Genomic DNA, 19,529 nt, shown 5'->3' on the forward strand with positions numbered 1-19,529 from the left:
TAGTAGAATCCTGATCACACACTGACCATTTTCTGAATTTGGAGTGTTACGCATTTGCTGGAGGGTTGTTTGTATGAACGATCCATATTGCAGATGGTAAGAATTGTGTGCTTTCTACCAAGTTTGAATTAACCATTTGCAAAATGGAGCGTCTAACAATTGAACCATTTTAAGGGACTGGTCAGAGGCTGCAGTTTCTTTTAACTACTGTCGCTGTTTGGCCAAGACTGCTGCAGCTACCATTGAGGAAAAATAGTTTTTAAGTTGAGAAATCTCAGTTTAATCTGTGGTTGTAAACTTGCTTTATTTTGTTAAGAGATTATATGGTTCTCCTCTTTGTTTTGAACACCCCCCCCCCAATCTATACTCCTTCCCAGGGACTCTAGAGGAACGTGGTCTAGTACAGTGGAAGGCTGGGGCACATGCAAACAGCGGCACGTCTGCAAAACTGAAGAGTTACGATTTTCCATTTGGAATGGGTGTGGTTAGAAGGATCCAGTGGTTAAAATATGTGCCAATTTGTCCAGTCTTCATGGGTTTTCACTGCGGAACAAAGAGGGATTCCAGCACACCAGAACAGACAGCAAACACGGCAGAGATTACAGTCATATGTACAAAAGTTTGAAGAGACTCCCATAAGGTATGGAAGTTTGGACAATCTCAGATACTAGGGTATTTAAATCATACCCCATGCCTCAAGCAAATCACACCAGCAGAGGAGATTTTCCTCTGCCAACATGTTGAGTTAAAGAGAAAGCAGTTAACATTCAGCCTGGCGAACGGTTTAGCAATCTGTAAATCGGAAAGACACCTTTGTTCATGGGCAGAATTCTGCCACCCCCTTTCAGTTCTGTTTATCCGGTATGTGCTTGGAAGAAAAAGATGTATTGGTGCTATGTTATGTTTTTGGGAGGCCATTAGCAGAATTGTGTGTATCCTCCTGTCGAAATAAGTAAATTCCACAGTCAAAATGATTCAGTCAAGTATTAAACTTACTTTGATTTTTACAACTGGCCTACTGTTATGATTCAAATGAAGGAATTTGGGACTTTTTTTTTTTGCAAGAAATGATGCAACAGGTGGAAGGTATTGTTTACATACACAAACATGAGGACTGCTTGGATTCCTCAAGGAACCAGTTCTGTTTCCAGTACAATTCTAAGTAAAGTGTTGTGGACACTTAAAAGTAAATAATTATAATGACCTTGCTGTAAAAAAAAAAAAAGCTAGCTAATAACACCAAACCGAGAACCACATTACTATGAAAGGTATTAAGTCATTATTAAGCATTTTTCTGAAATCCCCTCCACTGAAACCTCCTCACTGTTTCCCAGTTCAGGTTATGATTGCTCTGAAACTGTAATATAATAATAATAATAATAATAATAATAATAATACCACCTTTATTGTCAATGTACAACCTGTGTACAATGAAATACAGGGCGTAAGTAGCACTCTCTACAATTTATCTCTGACAGTTAAAAATCACTGTTATCCTGCATCTGGTAATGTACGTGCCAAAGACTTAAGATAGCTTTGATTTGCATGTAACCAGGTGCAAGACTACAGTTACTGTCAGTACCTAGGAAGTAAAGAAAGCTAATTCCACAGCAACAGGCTTAAAGTTGACAGCATTTAGTGAAATTACATGCCAAGGAGTAATCTTAAAAAAGGGCAACATTAACTCAGACCCATGTCTCCCCTAATTTGCTTCACTTTACAAATAACAGCACACAGCCTTTACATCTTTTCCTTATGTCAAGTCTGTTACCCTCTCTCTCCATCAAGGCCTGCACACGAACACTCAGGAAATAAAAAAAAACAAGAAGTCGTTTCTACTATTATTTATTTTTTTAAATATTTTTGAAAAAATATAATTTTTTTACAATATTTTCAACTTAAACACTATTCACACTGAACACGTATGGCAGCTTAAGCTACCCAAATATGAAGTTTAAGAAGCCAAAACTGTTCTAGTTGTATTAAAAAAAAAAAATTGTGCTGCAGACTACTGTGTAGTGGATGATTAAACAAAGCAAGGGAAAAGCACCACTCAAATCACTAATGCTATAAAGTTTTACAGGTAAAACCAACTCTTTTGAGGTTGTAAAATTTTATACAGGCAGTGCCGTGTTTCTGGATTTCTGGAAGAAATTGTGACGCACAACCTCGCATCACTTTAAATATCAATGTATTAGTGGGACAAACATTCCAACATGATAACTTGCTGTAATACAATCTCATCTGCCAGTCATTTTTGTTCCTCCTCCACCAGATCTGGTAGCCAAGATAAAGGACTTTGTACAGGTCTGTAAAAGCAGTTCGTGTATAATACATTATCCACGCTCTTCTCAAAAAAGAAGAGCAGGATGTGAAATTTTGCTTCATCATGGGAAGAGTTAGTAGCAGTTCTGAAATAATCCAGCTAATCTGCATAATCAGATAAACCTTGCTTTCATTTTCATGTTAAGGCATTATCAGGTGCATATCGACACCAACTCTTGCTTTAGCTAAAACAGACCACTCTTTGTCACGAATCCTTCTGAAAAGTAGAATTCCAAGAGTTTCTCAGAAACTTGGTACATTTCTCAACTTGACTGGTGCTTCCAACCTCACTGTCTCATTCACAAAAAGAGCCTGGGTCCAATTGTAAGTGTTATTTCATTTTTTTTTTTCTCCATTCCATTAACCTCTGACAGCAGTTGACTTAATAACAGTCTCAGCACTTTTATTAAGCATGCAAGACTAACAAAACTTTGGCAATGCGTAAGTGTAACACAGTGACAAGAAGAGAGAGCGTTTTAACAATTAAATCTTCTAATACTGGCTTCACAGTGTGGAAATTGTGCTACATCCACCAAAAGAGGGCCCAGTCTACTCATATATTTAGTACTTCACCCCAGGAACAAACTCCTTTGCATTTGGATTCAGATTACTCTTGACCTGGAGGGGGGAAAAAGAGACATTATAGATTGAGTTTATAGGGCAAAATGTGTCTGTGACGCATTTGCACACGGTTCAACAAAAGTTCTTAACAGCCAAGAGCAGCAAGCTGCAATCATAGAAAAGTGTTCTAAAGAACAAGGTAGTCTTATCATAGAAACAAAGAAGTTGCCTTATACGGGGGTCAGACGAGTTGCTCATATATCCCAGTACAGTGGTACCTCGGGTTACAGATGCTTCAGGTTACAGACTCCGCTATCTCAGAAATAGTACCTTGGGTTAAGAACTTTGCTTCAGGATGAGAACAGAAATCGTGCTCCGGCGGCGTGGCAGCAGCAGGAGGCCCCATTAGCTAAAGTGGTGATTCAGGTTAAGAACAGTTTCAGGTTAAGAACGGACCTCCGGAACGAATTAAGTACTTAACCCGAGGTACCACTGTACTGTCTGCTCTGACGGCCAGTGAGTCTCCAGCAGTAGTGTCCAAACTTTTTTCAAAGAGGGCTATATTTGAGGAAGTGAACATGCATGAGGGGCAACCAAAGTTGTTGAGTTTTTCTTAAGATTTTACCCCAGGAAATAAACTGCCACAGAGGCTGGATTAAACCAAACAGCAGGCTAAATCAGGCCCCCGAAACGGACTTTGGATGTGCCTGCATCGCCAGGAGTCTTTGCCATCATGCACTAATCCTTTTAGCTGGAGATTACAGAGTCTTGTTGGCATCCATGTGTCTCAAGAGACAATGGAGTGTGCCTCCGGGGCTGAAGTCAAACCAGGGTGTTAGCAGCGCCAAAGTGACCGCTTCGCGGTGCAAACCTGGGCAGTGTGTATGGAGGTCCTGGGATGCCCAGATGACAAGCCTCACGAATGTGGGCCAAAGGAAAGCAGCTTAGCAGCAGGAATTGCAAGAAGGAGGCTTACAAGGCTCCATCCAACTGTCTTAGGGACTCCACTCTGGATTTGGGTCTCGTTTACTCCTTAGCCCTTTCTTCTGCCGAAAATATCCTGCAAGGCAGCTGGAGGTTGAGCATACGAGTTTTCCTTCTCCTGGATGGGCTACCTTTCCAGGTTGTCAAGCTCCATCTGCCCCTCACTTCCCTCTACAGCTCGTGCAGAAACCGCCACTCTTAGACCCACTCTTAGTCTCATCCGCTCAATCTGCCGGACCCTGTCTTCACATGCAGAGGAAGTCCCAAACTCACCAAGACTGAGGTGGTATGTTTTGCATGCAAAGCATGCTACTGAGCTAAAGCCCCTGGCACAAACATTAAAATTTTAATGTTTAAGATTAAGAAACTGTTGTAAAAACCATAGAGGAAACCCCACTGTTTTTCAAGGACACAATTATCTGAATGTTGAATGTAGGGCTTGAAGGATCCTTGGATGTTTACCAATTATTTTTATTGATCTTCCACAGTTTTGAACAAATTGCCACCAAATTAATACAGATCCTTGGATGTTTAGCCTCCACTATGATATATAAAGAGTATTTAGGAAATTCCATTCTTAAGAGTATACTCCAATACATCTGGTACAAGCCTATTAGCCTCTATCAAAAAACCATGCCTATGGATCCACAGCCGTGTCACAAAAGAAGTCAAAGAGCCTAACTCACAGGCTCACCTAATTAGATAATGGATTAAAACAGAGCAGCCTGGATGTCTTAGCCACTGTTCCCAATTCTAAACTTAACAGTGAATCCTTAACCATCAACAGCAAAAATATTAATGTGGCAATTTAGATGTTATTTTGTGGTTACTTTTAAGTAGTTCTGGTTTTAACTTAACACACCAGAGTTCCTGAATACTACATTCTTGTTTATTATTGTACCTGAGGCTTCACTATGACTTTTTTTGTCACTGCACTTTTAACACGAGGTTCCTATCAATGAAAAAAATAGCAAAGATTCACATGTTTCTGCAAGTTTATCCGTCCAAAAACAACTGCTTTGATAACTTCTGCTGAATTCGAGTGCAGAGTATGTACTAAGGGAGGAAACTCCCAAATTGTGAGCCAGCTCACACAAATGTGCTTTATTAAGTAAGGACTCCGGTGAGGCTGTCAAAATTACCTGCCTCTCAGAGAAGATTGATAGGCAGGGGAAAAAATATACAGGGCAGCAATTCACACAAATGTTGCAGGTGACCTACCCCTGTGGGAAGGCAATTTTTCAGTCTAGGCATTGTGGTTCAGGAAGGAAACTTCAATGGAACTGACTTCTGCGCAGATATGTTTAGGTGCCCACAAGTAGCTGAACTTTGGTCCCAATGAAATCAATGGTGCCAAAATGCAACTAACTTTGGATCTACTCCAATATTCAGCCAATTTCCCTCATTTTAGTCATTATCTATGCTCAAGGTGTTTTTGGAAAAGACTTGGAAAGTGCGAGGAAAGGAAAATACGTTACATTGGCTAGTTCTATGCTTTTAGTCTACTAAAATTGGAGGCACGCTTCGTTCATCGATCCCAAAGTATTGCCCTTTTAAATTCAGAAGATTGCACTGAGCCTCCCAGCATTTGGGATATGTGTTATTACAATTTGCACGCTACCAACAGACTTGATCATATGGCAGGTGCTAGACAGACACTGAGGCCACCTCCAGCTTCAGCCACCAGACATGCAAGCCACATTGTCACAGAATCCAAAAGCCAAATGAGAGCTGCTCCGAAGGTTTGCAAGCACACATTCCCTCTCTTAACCACCTAGCCCCAGACTATTTTTCCTAGACTCTTAACACATGCTTTCCTTATTTCTCTCCATTCTTTCCACTGCAAAGACATTAAGCGGGAGGGAGAGGGGAGAAGGAGAACAAGACAGAAGAGGAGGTGCTGTTATGAAGTGTCTTGATTTCCTTCTTTTTTAGCTCCTCTTTGAAATAAATACCTGACAAGGATTGTAGGCAGTCTTGGTACAAATAAACTCAATGTTTAAAACCAGGCACTTACCACCAGATCTTCCAGTGACGAACTGTCACTGATAACAAGATCATTGAGCTGGTCCTGAATTTGATCCATCGTTTGCGGGAGATCTCTGGCTGGAATAAACCACTCATGTTCTTCCTCCTCTTCCAGCATTTCTTGGAAGCAACGTTCTATAAATTCTTCTTCCCACAACTCCTCTTCGATCTGTATTTAAGACATAGGAGAGAAACTTTACCATTGCCACAGCCACCAATCTTAAGGCTTCTTCACAGAGATCACACATAGAAAATGCTACAGCACTGCTCAACCAACTACTTCACAGTATTTTCATCTTGGAAAATAAAGGGTTTTTTTTTGTTTTGTTTTACAATTCAGCTGGTTCTAGCAAGAGTCATATTTTCCAGTAAGTAGCCTTGATGTGGCAGGTTTGTGCAATAATTTAGTTGCACAATAGTTTATTTCTCTTAGTTCCCATCCCACATGAGCTGACATCCTATGTAAAACGAGGCAGGCTAACTTTAAAGACAGCTACTAAGAGCTTGGCAAATAAGGAGAGGAAGAGTCTGAGAGGCCATCAGAACACACCTCACTTCTTTTCTAACACTAATATAAGTTTGTTTGAAATTGCCTTTTCACTTTACTTCTTATTCTTGTAATATAGAAACGCACAGCATTTAACCTAATAATAATAATAATAATAATAATAATAATAATTTATTATTTATACCCCGCCCATCTGGCTGGGTTTCCCCAGCCACTCTGGGCGGCTTCCAACAGAACACTAAAATACAATAACCTATTAAACATTAAAAGCTTCCCTAAACAGCGCTGCCTTCAGATGTCTTCTAAAAGTTTGGTAGTTATTTTTCTCTTTGACATCTGGTGGGAGGGCGTTCCACAGGGCGGGCGCCACTACCGAGAAGGCCCTCTGCCTGGTTCCCTGTAACTTGGCTTCTCGTAGCGAGGGAACCGCCAGAAGGCCCTCGGAGCTGGACCTCAGTGTCCGGGCGGAACAATGGAGGTGGAGACGCTCCTTCAGGTATACTGGGCCTTTGAGGCCGTTTAGGGCTTTAAAGGTCAGCACCAACACTTTGAATTGTGCTCGGAAACGTACTGGGAGACAGTGTAGGTCTTTCAAGACCGGTGTACAGTGGTGCCTCGCAAGACGAAATTAATTCGTTCTGCGAGTTTTTTCGTCTTGCGATTTTTTTCGTCTTGCGAAGCACGGTTTCCCAAAGTCTTCAAAATCACCAAAGTCTTCAAAAACCTCAAAAAAGGCTACCACACTGCGTGCTATGAGTTGCTCCTCGAAGTCACCCTGGGTATTAACAGTTTTAAGAAAAAGGAAACAAACTTGCAAGACGTTTTCGTTTTTTTCGTCTTCCGAAGCAAGCCCATAGGGAAATTCGTCTTGCGAAGCAACTCAAAAAACGAAAAACTCTTTCGTCTTGCGAGTTTTTCGTCTTCCGAGGCATTCGTCTTGCGAGGTACCACTGTAATATGGTCTCGGCGGCCGCTCCCAGTCATCAGTCTAGCTGCCGCATTCTGGATTAGTTGTAGTTTCCGGGTCACCTTCAAAGGTAACCCCACATAGATAATCACTGATACTATTTGACAGTGGAATAAGAGGGTTAGAAATGGCTAGTAAGTTAAAAATTACACATGGCAAGGAATTCTTCAATCTCAGAAGGCCTTGCTAACTTGTGTATTTATTTAGCAACCAGGGGCAAAACAAGGCTTTATTTCATCTGGGTCAAAGACTCCATTTGCCCCCGCCATGTGCACTTGTGTACATGTACACACACACACACACACACGCTGGGAGCCTCAATGGCACTTCTCTGGAAAATTCACCCGGTGCAAAAAACCTGGCTAGCCCCCCTCCCCCAATAGCTACAGCACTGAGCATTCCTCTCTATTTAAGTATCTAATTTAAGCAGAGAGCAGAGATTAAGCAACCGGAGTACCAAGCTGTGTTTCAGAATGAGAGACAAGACTATCAAGGAAAGAACTGGAGGAAAATATAGGCAAATGAGATACATGTTGAGAGAACAACAATTCTTTGCAAAGGCTTTATCTGCAGAAAAGAGGCAAGAGTCCTTCTGGAATTTCTAATAAAATATGATACCAAAAAACAAACAAAACAAAACAAAAAAACACTACTTCTTTACAGATATGGAAGGGGTCACATTATCTGCTAACCCACCTGCCTGTTGAACTCCTCTTCGTTTTCCATCCACATGTACTCAGCAAATGGATTATCATCTTCATGAGAGTGACCATTCATGATCACATCTTCATTGATAATGCTTGGACTAGTACTCCTGCGACTTGGGTCTTTCATGGTTGTGCCTTTGAGCTTAAGCCTGAAAGGGGGGAAAAAACACACCACGGTCTTAAAGATGTTCAGTCAAATCCATAACTGCACTTACTTGAAAGTCCCTTGTTGATTTCAGTGAAACATGATCCAGTGTCTGCAATGCTGGAAGAGACACATAGTTTGGGAAGACTTGTTCCTGCATTTTCCTCCTCAAGCAGTGGAGATGGAATATCTATGGACAAGTTTCTAACACTAGATGTGACTATGCATGTATCAAAATTTTCCTATTGGCCATTTTAGGGTGGAAACAAACACAAAGATTAAAACCTGTATTTTACACGGACTGTGAAAAATAATGCAATTATGGCCCAAGTTAGACAATATGCAAGGCAGCACTGACTTGTTTGACCCTGAAAATCTGACTGAGAAATAGTGGAGAGCAGTTCTGATCACTTCTGGCAGGAAGATTAACAGATAGCAAAGGGTCCTTCATCTTCCTCAAAGCCTTCCCTGCAGAGTCTGGCAAGGTTGTATTTTGTCATCTCTACACACTCCCCCCCCCTCTCTCTCTCTTCATCATCTCTACACACTCCTCTCTCTCTCTCTCTGTGTGTGTGTGTGTGTCCCCAATAGGCAATATTCAATCAGGTTTGAACAAGATGCTATCTAAGAACCCTTTGGATGCAAGGAAGCTGACTGGTAATTGAAAAATGGGAGCAAGGCAACAATATCTGGCATATTTTCTGACTGGGAGAGGGGAGAGAAGATGCAGACAACTTTAATTGGTGGTGTTTAGCCTTGCCAGTCTCTGCTTTGTAGTAGATGCAGATTACAATGTTAAGCTAATGTATCTTTCATCAGCTCCCATATTGAAAGACGTCTCAAATCCTTTCCATCTAATGAGTACCTTGCTGTCTTCATTCACATGTTGGAACCCTGAGGTGAAACAGCTCTTTATGGGGTTTCCCTTGAGAATTATGGTATATTCAGAAATTTAATTTGGTGCAAAACATGGTAGAACTTGATCTCTCAACAGTGTTACATTCATGGCTGTGGGGTGCTGGAAATGTTTGAACCTGAGATTTTCTGATGTTCCGAGTTGAATGCTTTGCCTTTATTTACTAAGCAAAACTAAACAGCTGTGCCATGTTAAGTTTTCACACGCTGCACAACACTCAAACCAACAGCCAGAAAAAAACCCTGAATATATGACTGGCAAAAAGATTCACTTAAGTGTACTTAAAAGTGGCTTTAAATGTTACATTGCCTCAAATGCAAAGCATTACCGGGGGGTGGGGGGGAATAAAATAGTACAAATACGTTAATATGTGTAAAAAAATCAGTAGCACACGTCCCCTTCCGCCATTTAAATTTGTAGGGAAAAGTTAAGGCACTGGGTATTTTTAGAACACTAATTTTAGTATGCCTAAAGCACTGTGTGTATGGTATGCCACTCTTGTCCGCTTGCTCCTCCCCAGTCTTTCTGCTGTTGCACTAAGTCATGCTTTGGCTTAGCATGTCGTCCAAACCGAGGCTAATGCTTTAGCTCCTTCCTGACTAACCGTGAGCTCTAACCAAGGTTTGTCATATGGTTGATGAGCTGCAGTTTGTCCAAGAGTGCTAAACCATGATCTCATGAACAGGAAACCGCAAAGCTACTGCAGTCTCTTCTCCTAGAGACGACGCACTTGTGAGAAGTCATGGTTTGACGCAGCATGCCATACAAACCTGGCTAAAGTCTGTACAGTGGTACCTCGGGTTAAGTACTTAATTCGTTCCGGAGGTCTGTTCTTAACCTGAAACTGTTCTTAACCTGAAGCACCACTTTGGCTAATGGGGCCTCCTGCTGCTGCTGCGCTGCAGGAGCACGATTTCTGTTCTCATCCTGAAGCAAAGTTCTTAACATGAAGCACTATTTCTGGGTTAGCGGAGTGTGTAACCTGAAGCGGATGTAACCTGAAGCAGATGTAACCCGAGGTACCATTGTAAAACCACTTTCACTATGTATTAGTTCCAGTTGAGATGGAGATAAATCTTATCTAGTACTGGTAGGAGCACCATTCTCTTTTGCTAAAGAATGGTTCTACCTGCAAAAACTTGGCAGGCAACCTAATTGCCCTTTGTCCTTCTCACTACGACCGATGCAACTTTGAAAGCTGTTCAGTTTGGGAGGGGGGTACTGTTTCTTGTTATGTTACCAAGTTAAGATATAAAATATATTTTAATATTTTTTAACATAGTTAAACATAAGTCGACCACACACCAATAGTCCACTAATGTGTGCCCTGGAATGTCACTTTCTGCACCCAAAGCAAGATGCCTGGGCTTTGAACCACAAAAGCCCTCAACCGTGTGGACCTAACAAATCTCAGAAGTATCTTCATTCCTTTACTCCTTCTTTAACACCAAAGTGTGCCTTCTTGGCTGGACCATCATGTAACTAGATTGATCAATAAGAGGCAGGCAAGAGGGATATTCAGTGTGGTTATCATAGTTGCTGAATGTCCTTCACCCTAGCAGTCTATCAAATTCTGACTCTGAACACCTTCTAAAAGCATTGCAAGGCTTTCCTGTTTGGGGTGGCTTCAACGGCTAGTAAGCAGCAGTATTAGAAACAGAGATATGAAAGCTAGGAGCTAAATGGCACCTTAAACCTAGGTTATGTGTGCAACAATGGAATGTCCAGGCACACTTTTTATAACAAGAAGCTGAAGCTGAAAATGAATGAACTGCAGCTAAAACCTTGTGATAATTTTTCACATGGTCTAGTCCTCATTTGAAGACTGCAAAAAACAAAGCCGTGCTTCCCCTGCCCGCCACCCTAATATTCTTAAGAGGGTCCCTTCTACAGTCTTCAGAGTGGCTGGAAGTGGGGAGGCAGAAAAAGGTCCTCCTTTCCTTCCACTCTGCAGAAAAACCCTACACCCACTTTCCTTCACATAAATATATATTTTTGGCACCACAGTTAACACATATTAAAGGCCTATACAACTGATGGCAGAGACACCCACCTTGAGCGTCCAGTCCTTCAATGATCCCACTCCAAAATTTGTTTTGGTTTTAAGCATCACTGTGAGAGTCCGAGGTAGATAACACTTTAACCTACACCACTTAAACCACCGTAACTAACTGGTTAGTATATTACAAATGTAAAGCACATCGTACATTAAAAGTACATTAAACAAGGCAACTAAAGCCTAAGCAAAACATGTTGGGTTTAAAAAGAAAAAATAAAGTTTTCAGGTCCCCTATCCATGCACATTCTACTTGGGAGGAAGCCCCATTTAACTTGGTTGATAATAATGATAATGATAATTATTTATTATTTATACCCCACCCATCTGGCTGGGTTTCCCCAGCCATTCTGGGTGGCTTCCAACAAAACACTAAACTACAATAACCTATTAAACATTAAAAGCTTCCCTGAACAGCGCTGCCTTCAGATCTCTTCTAAAAGTTTGGTAGTTATTTTTCTCTTTGACTTCTGGTGGGAGGGCGTTCCACAGGGCGGGCGCCACTACCGAGAAGGCCCTCTGCCTGGTTCCCTGTAACTTGGCTTCTCGCAGGGAGGGAACTGCCAGAAGGCCCTCGGCGCTGGATCTCAGTGTCCGGGCAGAACGATGGAGGTGGAGACGCTCCTTCAGGTATACAGGACCGAGGCCGTTTAGGGCTTTAAAGGTCAGCACCAACTCTTTGAATTGTGCTCGGAAACGTACTGGGAGCCAGTGTAGGTCTTTCAAGACCGGTTGACATTTACTTCCGAGTAACAGTGGCAATTTTAATCTGAAATCGTAGGCCAGGGGTCGGCAAAATTTTTGTGGCTTGGGCTGTTTCACGGTCCCGCAGATGCCGCGGTGGGCCAGTGTGTGTGTGTGTGTGTGTGTGTGTGTGTGTGTGTGTGTTCAAGCACAAGCGCTATTTCCGGCGCTCCTTCCGGCGCGGAACAGGCGTGCGCGGCTCCCCATTGGCTGCAGGAGCTTCCTGTAGCCAATGGGAAACCGGCCAGCATCACGGAAGTCGGTCCCTGCTCTGCTCCGCGCCGGTTTAGTGTGGCGCACGGGAGCAGACTGAGTGGGGGGGGAGGGGTCCATGGGCCAGTTAAACGACCCCCATTGGCGGCTTGTGGCCTATGGGCCTTAGGTTGCCAGCCCCTGTCTTAGGTGGGTACTGTGCCCAGGGCTCAGAAACTGCTTGCACTTATGAAATTCCCTGTCGCAAAACGCACCTAGAACAATGGGAGTCTAGAACGCTGGTAAGCAGGCCTGGGAAAGTTTTGATTCTTATATATATTTTTTCTCTGTCTATCCCTCTTTTGTATTATTTCCAGCCTTAACACACTGAAAGCGACGGAAATGTTTTTCAACCACCACTCAGAACACAGGGAGGACTAAGTTCTTATTGGAAACACCCATTGTATATTGTTCTGCCAATCTAGTAAGGAAAGTCCACTTGTTGAAGCGATGAATTCTGCATTTAAAAATAAACCACTATTTAATATAGGGAATCTAACAATCTCTGACAGGTACAAGTTCTCCATCCCTGATTTAACAGAGGTTTAGCCACCTGATAACGGAACAGCTCTTTCTGTACACTGAAGGCTTTTTGATGCTGACTTCCCGTCTGACAATCCTAACTTCCAGAGTCCCAACCATCCAGAGCAGATTTTTAGAGACTACAAGGGGCTACATATTAAAGGGAGAGCTGGCGGAGTGCTCCCCCCACTCATCTCCCACCAGCAGGCTCATCTTCTGAGCAGAACTCTGTACAAGGGATGCTCATGCTAGAGGATGGGCATGGAGTCAAAGTTACTTAAGTACCAACACTGCGAGAAATACCAGTTATTTTTCTTTCTCTTTTGAGAAGCATGGTCAGGTTTCAAGGTTAGCTCTGCAATACTTAGTTAAGCATTTATTGTCGGACTATACATCATAATAAAGCCCCATGGTATTTGGAGGGTTTATTTCACAGCTGACCAAACATTTCAGAGACTACTTATTAATAGCAAAGCTGATTTAATTATTGTCACTTGCAATTTAAAAGTCTTCTTTACTATAAGTACCATATCTGCTGACTATGTAAACAAGAACACGTTATATTGATGCAACCTTCTGCTACTGCTACAGATTCGAAGATAGGGCCAGAACACTTAAAAGGTTAATTTTTAAAATGTATCTTGCAAGATATTCCAGGCTCTGCTTAAAACATCTCTGATTATTACATTCAAACAAAAAATAATTATTGTTCTGCGTCCACTTTTGATTTCAAAATGTACACCATTTCTATTATTTAGCTTGGGAAACTAGACTGCAAGTCACCTTAGAAATGTCATCATGTTCCTCTCTCCATTTGCAACAATCAAGGGGAGCTGTGTTTAAGTACAGACTTCCCTCTGGCAGCTCTATGTCTCTTCCTACTAAATCCTGCAATTCATAGGATCCTGATGTCAAATGAGATTGTGACGTCACAAACCTCACCTGAGAGAGATGATGTATGTGGGCAAATACCAAACAGTTATATAACTTAGCTCTAAAAGAACCGGTTCTCCATCTACCCTGTGATATTATGTATTGAAACCAATGATATATAATTTGATTCATGGATAAGATAGCTGCAAGGGTAGGCAAGGTCAGTGTATCTTTAATGTTTATTATAATTTTATCCATGTCTTCTGCAGAAGAGTTCAGATCAGCTTCCATGTGGCTCTCAGGCACTGCTGATGGCCAGGTATGGTTGACTTAAGTAGAGAAACTGCATCAAATGCCTTATTTAAATGTGCAGAAGACACAACTTTTAGTAGGTATAGCTTTTCTCACACCTGCCCAACCTCTCTCTTCCCCATACTGGAGAGTGTCTTCATCGTATATGGAAATTCTAGATCACTGGCTTCCAAACTGTGCTTAGAGGAATCTTGAGGCTCCTCAGAAACTTACCAGAGGTTTCTGATCAGTAATTGTCAACAAGCTTCACTGAAAAGCAAGCTTGTCTACCATTTCCGAATCTTCTACAAAGCACAATGCAGAGGAATATGGGATGTATTATAGAACAGCATCCTGATTTAACATAGGGCAGGAGGCTGTCCCTGTGTACATTAAGTTTCGAAGTTCATACCAACAATCCTCCACAATGCTTTGGGGTTCCATGGCAGTTTTGTGGGAGTTCCTCATCTGATGAGGCAATGTGGAAAAAGTGTTTCTTGGAAGCAAATAGTTTGGAAATATGGCTCTAGATAAAAATGCAAATTAGAGTAAGATTTTTTATATATATATATAAACTAATTTGCCTCTTCAAACAGTGAAATATTCTGTACAGAATGAGGGGAAAATAAATGGCCACTGAATTTTGAATCTTCAGCCCAAGTATCAATGTACTGTTTTGCAAGCCTGAATGGTACACAAACTATTTCTACCAAAAAAACCCCCCCAAAAACCCCACACACACCAAACCCCCCCCCCATTTCTGAAAAAGCCAGGATATAGCAGTATGTTTAAAAGGGCATTAGGAACAGTGACAGTCTGCAACATCAGAAAAACTAATTAAAGGATTGTTGTGACCTGTCTTTCCTCCCACTGTCCTCTCTAAAGGTAATATGTAGGTAAGAAATATGATGCCTATACCTGCCTGCTTAACTGTACCTTTCTGGATTCTTGTTTTTCTCTTAGTTAACAAAGAATAAATGTTACTGAGCGAAACTCATCTGATTTACTAATTTTGCTTCAAACACGAAGACTTTAGAGATGGTGCCTAGCAGAAAAACCAAAGCACACTATGTCATCCCATACCATCTTACTTCAGTATCTGATTAAGAGAATTCAGAGAGAAAATGAGGCAGAGGAACAGTGGCCAGCAGTATATTTCTAGGAATCCCAGCAAGAAAGGCATCAAAACAGCAGCCCTCCTCTACTGTTTGTCACCATGCAACCAGGATGCAGATGCATGCAGTATGCAGGTTGAGGCTCCTTTTAGTTATCATGGCAAAAATCTGCAGGCAGACAAATTCATGGAGGAGAATAGGTGTTTAAAGTATCTGACTAGGAGTGGGAAGATGCAGGTTCATATCTCCACTTGGCCATGAAACCCACTGGGTGGCATTTGGTCAATCACAACCTCTCCTACCCTCAGTGTTGTTGAGAGGAGGAAAATGAATAGGAAAGCCATGTACACCATCCTGGGGCCTTTAGAGGAAAGACAGGATGTAAGTTTACTAAATACACATCCCCCGAACCCTGTGCTCATCACCATAACTTGCTGCATCAAATGTCATTTTTATTTGCTTAGCAGATGTATATCCCATCTTTCTTCCAGTATGGAACCCAAGGGGTATAAATGCACTAACTAGACCCTGGCCTGCTCACCTTCAACACGGTGGCAGCTGCATATGCCCACAATATAACCTGCATATGAAAAGTTAAATGTGTGTGCTGTGTGACAGCAGTGCTGCCTTCCACCACTCGTGAATCTAATTATCAGCTTCACTTATGTGAGCCCCATTTGTTTCAATAGGTAAAGGTAAAGGGACCCCTGACCATTAGGTCCAGTCGGGACGACTCTGGGGTTGCGGAGCTCATCTCGCTTTATTGGCCGAGGGAGCCAGCGTACATTTTCCAGATAATGTGGCCAGCATGACTAAGCCGCTTCTGGCAAACCAGAGCAGCGCGCGGAAACACCGTTTACTTCTCCGCCGGAGCGGTACCTATTTATCTACTTGTACTTTGTGCTTTTGAACTGCTAGGTTGGTAGGAGCTGGGACCGAGCAACGGGAGCTCACCCTGTCGCAGGGATTCAAACCACCGACCTTCTGATCGGCAAGCCCTAGGCTCTGTGGTTTAACCCACAGCACCACCTGTATCCCTATTTGTGTCAATACATCTATTCAAATAATACAGACACTTTGATAGAGCCAATGCAGTGTTTCTCAAACCAGGGTTCTCAATTGTTGTTGGACGACAACTCCCTGCTAGCTAGGGGACAATGGGAGTTGTCATCCAACAACATCTGGGGACCCAAGATGTTTGAGAAACGCTGGGCTAGGGCCCAGGAGGTCAAAATCCCTGTGAATGCCAGAGCTACCTCACAGGCTTGTTGATAAAAGTGGGGATGGTGAGAACCTGAGATCCTTGGATGGAAAGGAGGGATGTAAACATGGTAAAGGTAAAGGGATCCCTGACCATTAAGTCCAGTCGTGGCCAACTCTGGGATTGTGGCACACATCTCACTTTATTGGCCGAGGGAGCCGGCGTACAGCTTCCGGGTCATGTGGCCAGCATGACTAAGCCGCTTCTGGCGAACCAGAGCAGCGCACGGAAATGCCGTTTACCTTGCCGCCGGAGCGGTACCTATTTATCTACTTGCACTTTGACGTGCTTTCGAACTGCTAGGTTGGCAGGAGCAGGGACCGAGCAACGGGAACTCACCCCGTCGTGGGGATTCGAACCGCCGACCTTCTGATCGTAAGCCCTAGGCTCTGTGGTTTAACCCACAGCGCCAACCGTGTCCCTTAAAACATGGTAAACAAACAAATATATACAACAGCCCTCTATATTGTGTTCCCGACCACCACCACTGCTGCTTTCCTTTCTGCGTAGGAAAACAACAAGACAGAGCATGACACTCTTAATCTCAGGGTTGTTGGTTCAAGCCCAACGTTGGGCAAAACGTTGCATTGCAGAGGGTTGGACTAGATGACCCCTAGGGTCCCTATATGAACGAAAAGCCCCCCCCCCCAACCCCCCCCCCCACTTCAGTCCTCCCTTGCCTTGGCCAAGATGCTTGGCCAAAGCAAAGAGCAGCCCCGACCCACAAGGAACAGCAGGCTGGAGGAGCAGGTCTCTAACTAGGCCTTTGCTAAGCCCCGCCCCTCATCGCTTAGGCCCCGCCCCTACCCTCTTTGTTCGCGCAGGCCCCGCCCCCCGAGAGCTGGGGGGGGGGAAGCATTCGAAGTACACCAGACGCGGAAAGCCGTGGCACGTATCCCATCATGCACCACGCCCCTAACAGACAGGTACGCTGCCCCGGGTACCCGGATGAAAGGGGGGGGGGAAACACACACCCTCCAACCCCCCAACGGGCGCCATTAGGCCGCTCTCCGACCAACCCCCCTCGCTTCTCCTTCTATCGCCTCAGAGGGATTCGTCGTCGTCCTGCCCCCCCCGCAAAGGTTTCCCTCACGCGGGGTGTGGGCGGCAAAGGGAGACCGACGTCCACGGCGCCGCCTCAGGGCGCTAGGCCCTGGCCCCACTTCCGCTGCAGCCGCACCTTTCGAAGAAGTGGGTCAGCCGCTCCTCGCCGCTCTCTACTCGGCTGCCTCGCTTCTCCTTCGCCGCCCCCTTCCCTTTGGAAACACAACAACCGCCCCCCCCTTCCCTCGCCAACCTATCTCTCCGCAGGCCGGATGTGAGGTCACTTCCGCCGTCTTGCGGCCGTCTCTATGGTCTGCGCTCGGCGACCGACCGAGCCTGGCTTCCGCTCTGAAAATATACGCAGGCCGCAGTCACCACAGAGCTACGAAACAGGGGAAGACTCTCTGGGGTGTGCCGGAAGTCGTGCCGAAGCGGGACTCTCTTTTTACTTTTCCTACCTCTATGGTCGCCATTTTTCCAAGAGGGAGGAAGAAAGACGCTGTGAATATAAGGGAAATATAGGAAGGTGTGCAGCTGCTGAAAAATAAATCGGGAATTGTTCCGACAGTGAAGTGGACCCTCTCGGAAGGTTGTGGAATCTCCTTCCGTGGAGGTTTTTCAGCAGAGGTTGGATGGCCACCCGTCATGATCTAGATGAGATCATGCACTGCTGGTTGATGATCGTGAGTCATTTCCAACTGGACAATTCTATGGTTTGATTTTACACATGCCAAATTAATTGGGACTAGGGATCTCTCTCCCACCAGAAAAAGGCAACTTCTGCGCAGCTTTTAAGATACTGATAATTTTAGGCCAACAAAGGTCCCTATAGTTAAAGCTATGGTTTTCCCAGTAGTGATGTATGGAAGTGAAAGCTGGACCATCAAGAAGGCTGATTACTGAAGAATTGACGCTTTTGAATTATGGTGCTGGAGGAGACTCTGGAGAGTCCCATGGACTGCAAGAAGATCAAACCTTCCATTCTGAAGGAAATCAGCCCTGAGTGCTCACTGGAAGGACAGATTGTGAAGCTGAGGCTCCAATACTTTGGCCACCTCGTGAGAAGAGAAGACTCTCTGGAAAAGACTCTGATGTTGGGAAAGCTGGAGAGCACAAGGAGAAGGGGACGACAGAGGATGAGATGGTGGGACAGTGTTCTCAAAGCTACCAGCATGAGTTTGACCAAACTGCGGGAGGCAGTGGAAGACAGGAGGGCCTGATGTGCTCTGTCCATGGGGTCACGAAGAGTCGGACACGACTAAACAACAACAAATTTTAGGCATCCTGCTTAAAATGACATTCAACGGATCTGCCAGTGCCTGATAAAAGTGTGCAATTTAGCACAGTGCAGGTGGCTGGGTTGTTGCCATCAGCAATGCTCATTCTCAGCAGTAGCACCACTGCATGCATCTGAGCTTTGTGTAGAAATGTCAAGACACGTCATCAGTTTTTACACCCCCGTTTACCAACACACCCCTCCCCCACATCCAAAAAGAAAGTTACACTGCCTTCTCTATCATTTTCCCAGGCGGGTGAGAAGTCGTGTTGGTTTTGCTACAGCAAAAAACTGCCTTGCTGCCGCTTAAAGACTAGCAAAAGTTTTGTGGCGTAAGCTCTCATGAACTAAAACCCTGATTCATCAGATGCGTGTTGAAATTTCAGTTGGCATGCACTGTAGAAAAAATTCATCGTCATAGAATTGTAGAGTTTGAAGGGACCCAGAGGATCATCTAGTCCAACCCCCTGAAATGTAGGAATATTTTGCCCATTGTGGGGCTTGAACTCATGAGCTGAGATTAAGTTTCGTGCTCTACCATCGAAGAGACCTGCCAACTGATGAAGTCACAAAAGCTTATACCATAAAGCTTATAGTTAGTCTTAAAACAAGACTTTTGGTGTGTATGCAGCTCTTGGAACATGTTTCTTGAAAACACCTTAAATATAGAGGCAAAGTGTAAATGGTGGTAACTGGCTACCCTGGGTTACATGATTCACCAGGGATGAGTCAAAATCTCCCTCAAAACAGCCCCAGGCAAACCTTGGCAGATGTCTATCCTCCAGCATACTGATATATGCCCGAAAAACCAAGTGGCACATTATGAGACGAAGCAGAACCACTGTTCAGCAAATGCAGCTAAAATGTTATTTTTTTGTGTTCTGACTTGAGCTGGATTTTCCATTAGGCAACTAACTACACCTGTTTATGCCAGTTCTTCATTAGATCCTCATG

The 19,529-nt window shown here is 43.7% G+C and overlaps 2 protein-coding genes across 4 annotated transcripts in view; one reads left to right on the forward strand and one right to left on the reverse strand.

The window, feature by feature from the left end:
- SLC23A1 (solute carrier family 23 member 1) overlaps positions 1 to 1,010 on the forward strand; it is a 33,696-nt gene extending 32,686 nt beyond the window's left edge. Inside the window, exon 14 of the mRNA XM_080999155.1 lies at positions 378 to 1,010. Within this exon, the coding sequence (XP_080855281.1) occupies positions 378 to 625 (248 nt within the window). The 3' untranslated portion in view covers positions 626 to 1,010. The remainder of the gene's footprint in view (positions 1 to 377) is intronic.
- A 1,692-nt stretch (positions 1,011 to 2,702) lies between these two features.
- On the reverse strand, positions 2,703 to 17,576 carry PAIP2 (poly(A) binding protein interacting protein 2). Of its 3 annotated transcripts, none has more exons than XM_080999423.1 (4): positions 17,553 to 17,576; positions 8,070 to 8,229; positions 5,888 to 6,067; positions 2,703 to 2,943 (listed from the first exon to the last, which is right to left on the reverse strand). In XM_080999423.1, the coding sequence occupies exons 2-4, from the start codon at positions 8,205 to 8,207 to the stop codon at positions 2,887 to 2,889; spliced, it is 375 nt and encodes a 124-aa protein (XP_080855549.1). In that variant the 5' UTR covers positions 8,208 to 8,229; positions 17,553 to 17,576; the 3' UTR covers positions 2,703 to 2,886. The 3 variants fall into 3 exon arrangements, with proteins under 3 accessions (XP_080855549.1, XP_080855548.1, XP_080855547.1); XM_080999422.1 differs by having other exon boundaries at positions 17,436 to 17,575; XM_080999421.1 differs by lacking the exon at positions 17,553 to 17,576 and adding an exon at positions 13,499 to 13,640.
- Between the last annotated feature and the right edge of the window lie 1,953 nt (positions 17,577 to 19,529).

This window comes from Podarcis pityusensis, assembly GCF_964106645.2.
Source record: "Podarcis pityusensis genome assembly, chromosome: 3".
Lineage (NCBI taxonomy): Eukaryota > Metazoa > Chordata > Lepidosauria > Squamata > Lacertidae > Podarcis > Podarcis pityusensis.

What these genes read in the sequence shown, in the direction of transcription:
- PAIP2 (XM_080999421.1), bottom strand. An exon ending in AAGAGGAGTTCAACAGGCAG is followed by an intron (nt 6,068 to 8,069) that starts GTGGGTTAGCAG and finishes TCTTAAATACAG; the next exon opens with ATCGAAGAGGAGTTGTGGGA. An exon ending in CGTCACTGGAAGATCTGGTG is followed by an intron (nt 2,944 to 5,887) that starts GTAAGTGCCTGG and finishes TCCCCCCTCCAG; the next exon opens with GTCAAGAGTAATCTGAATCC.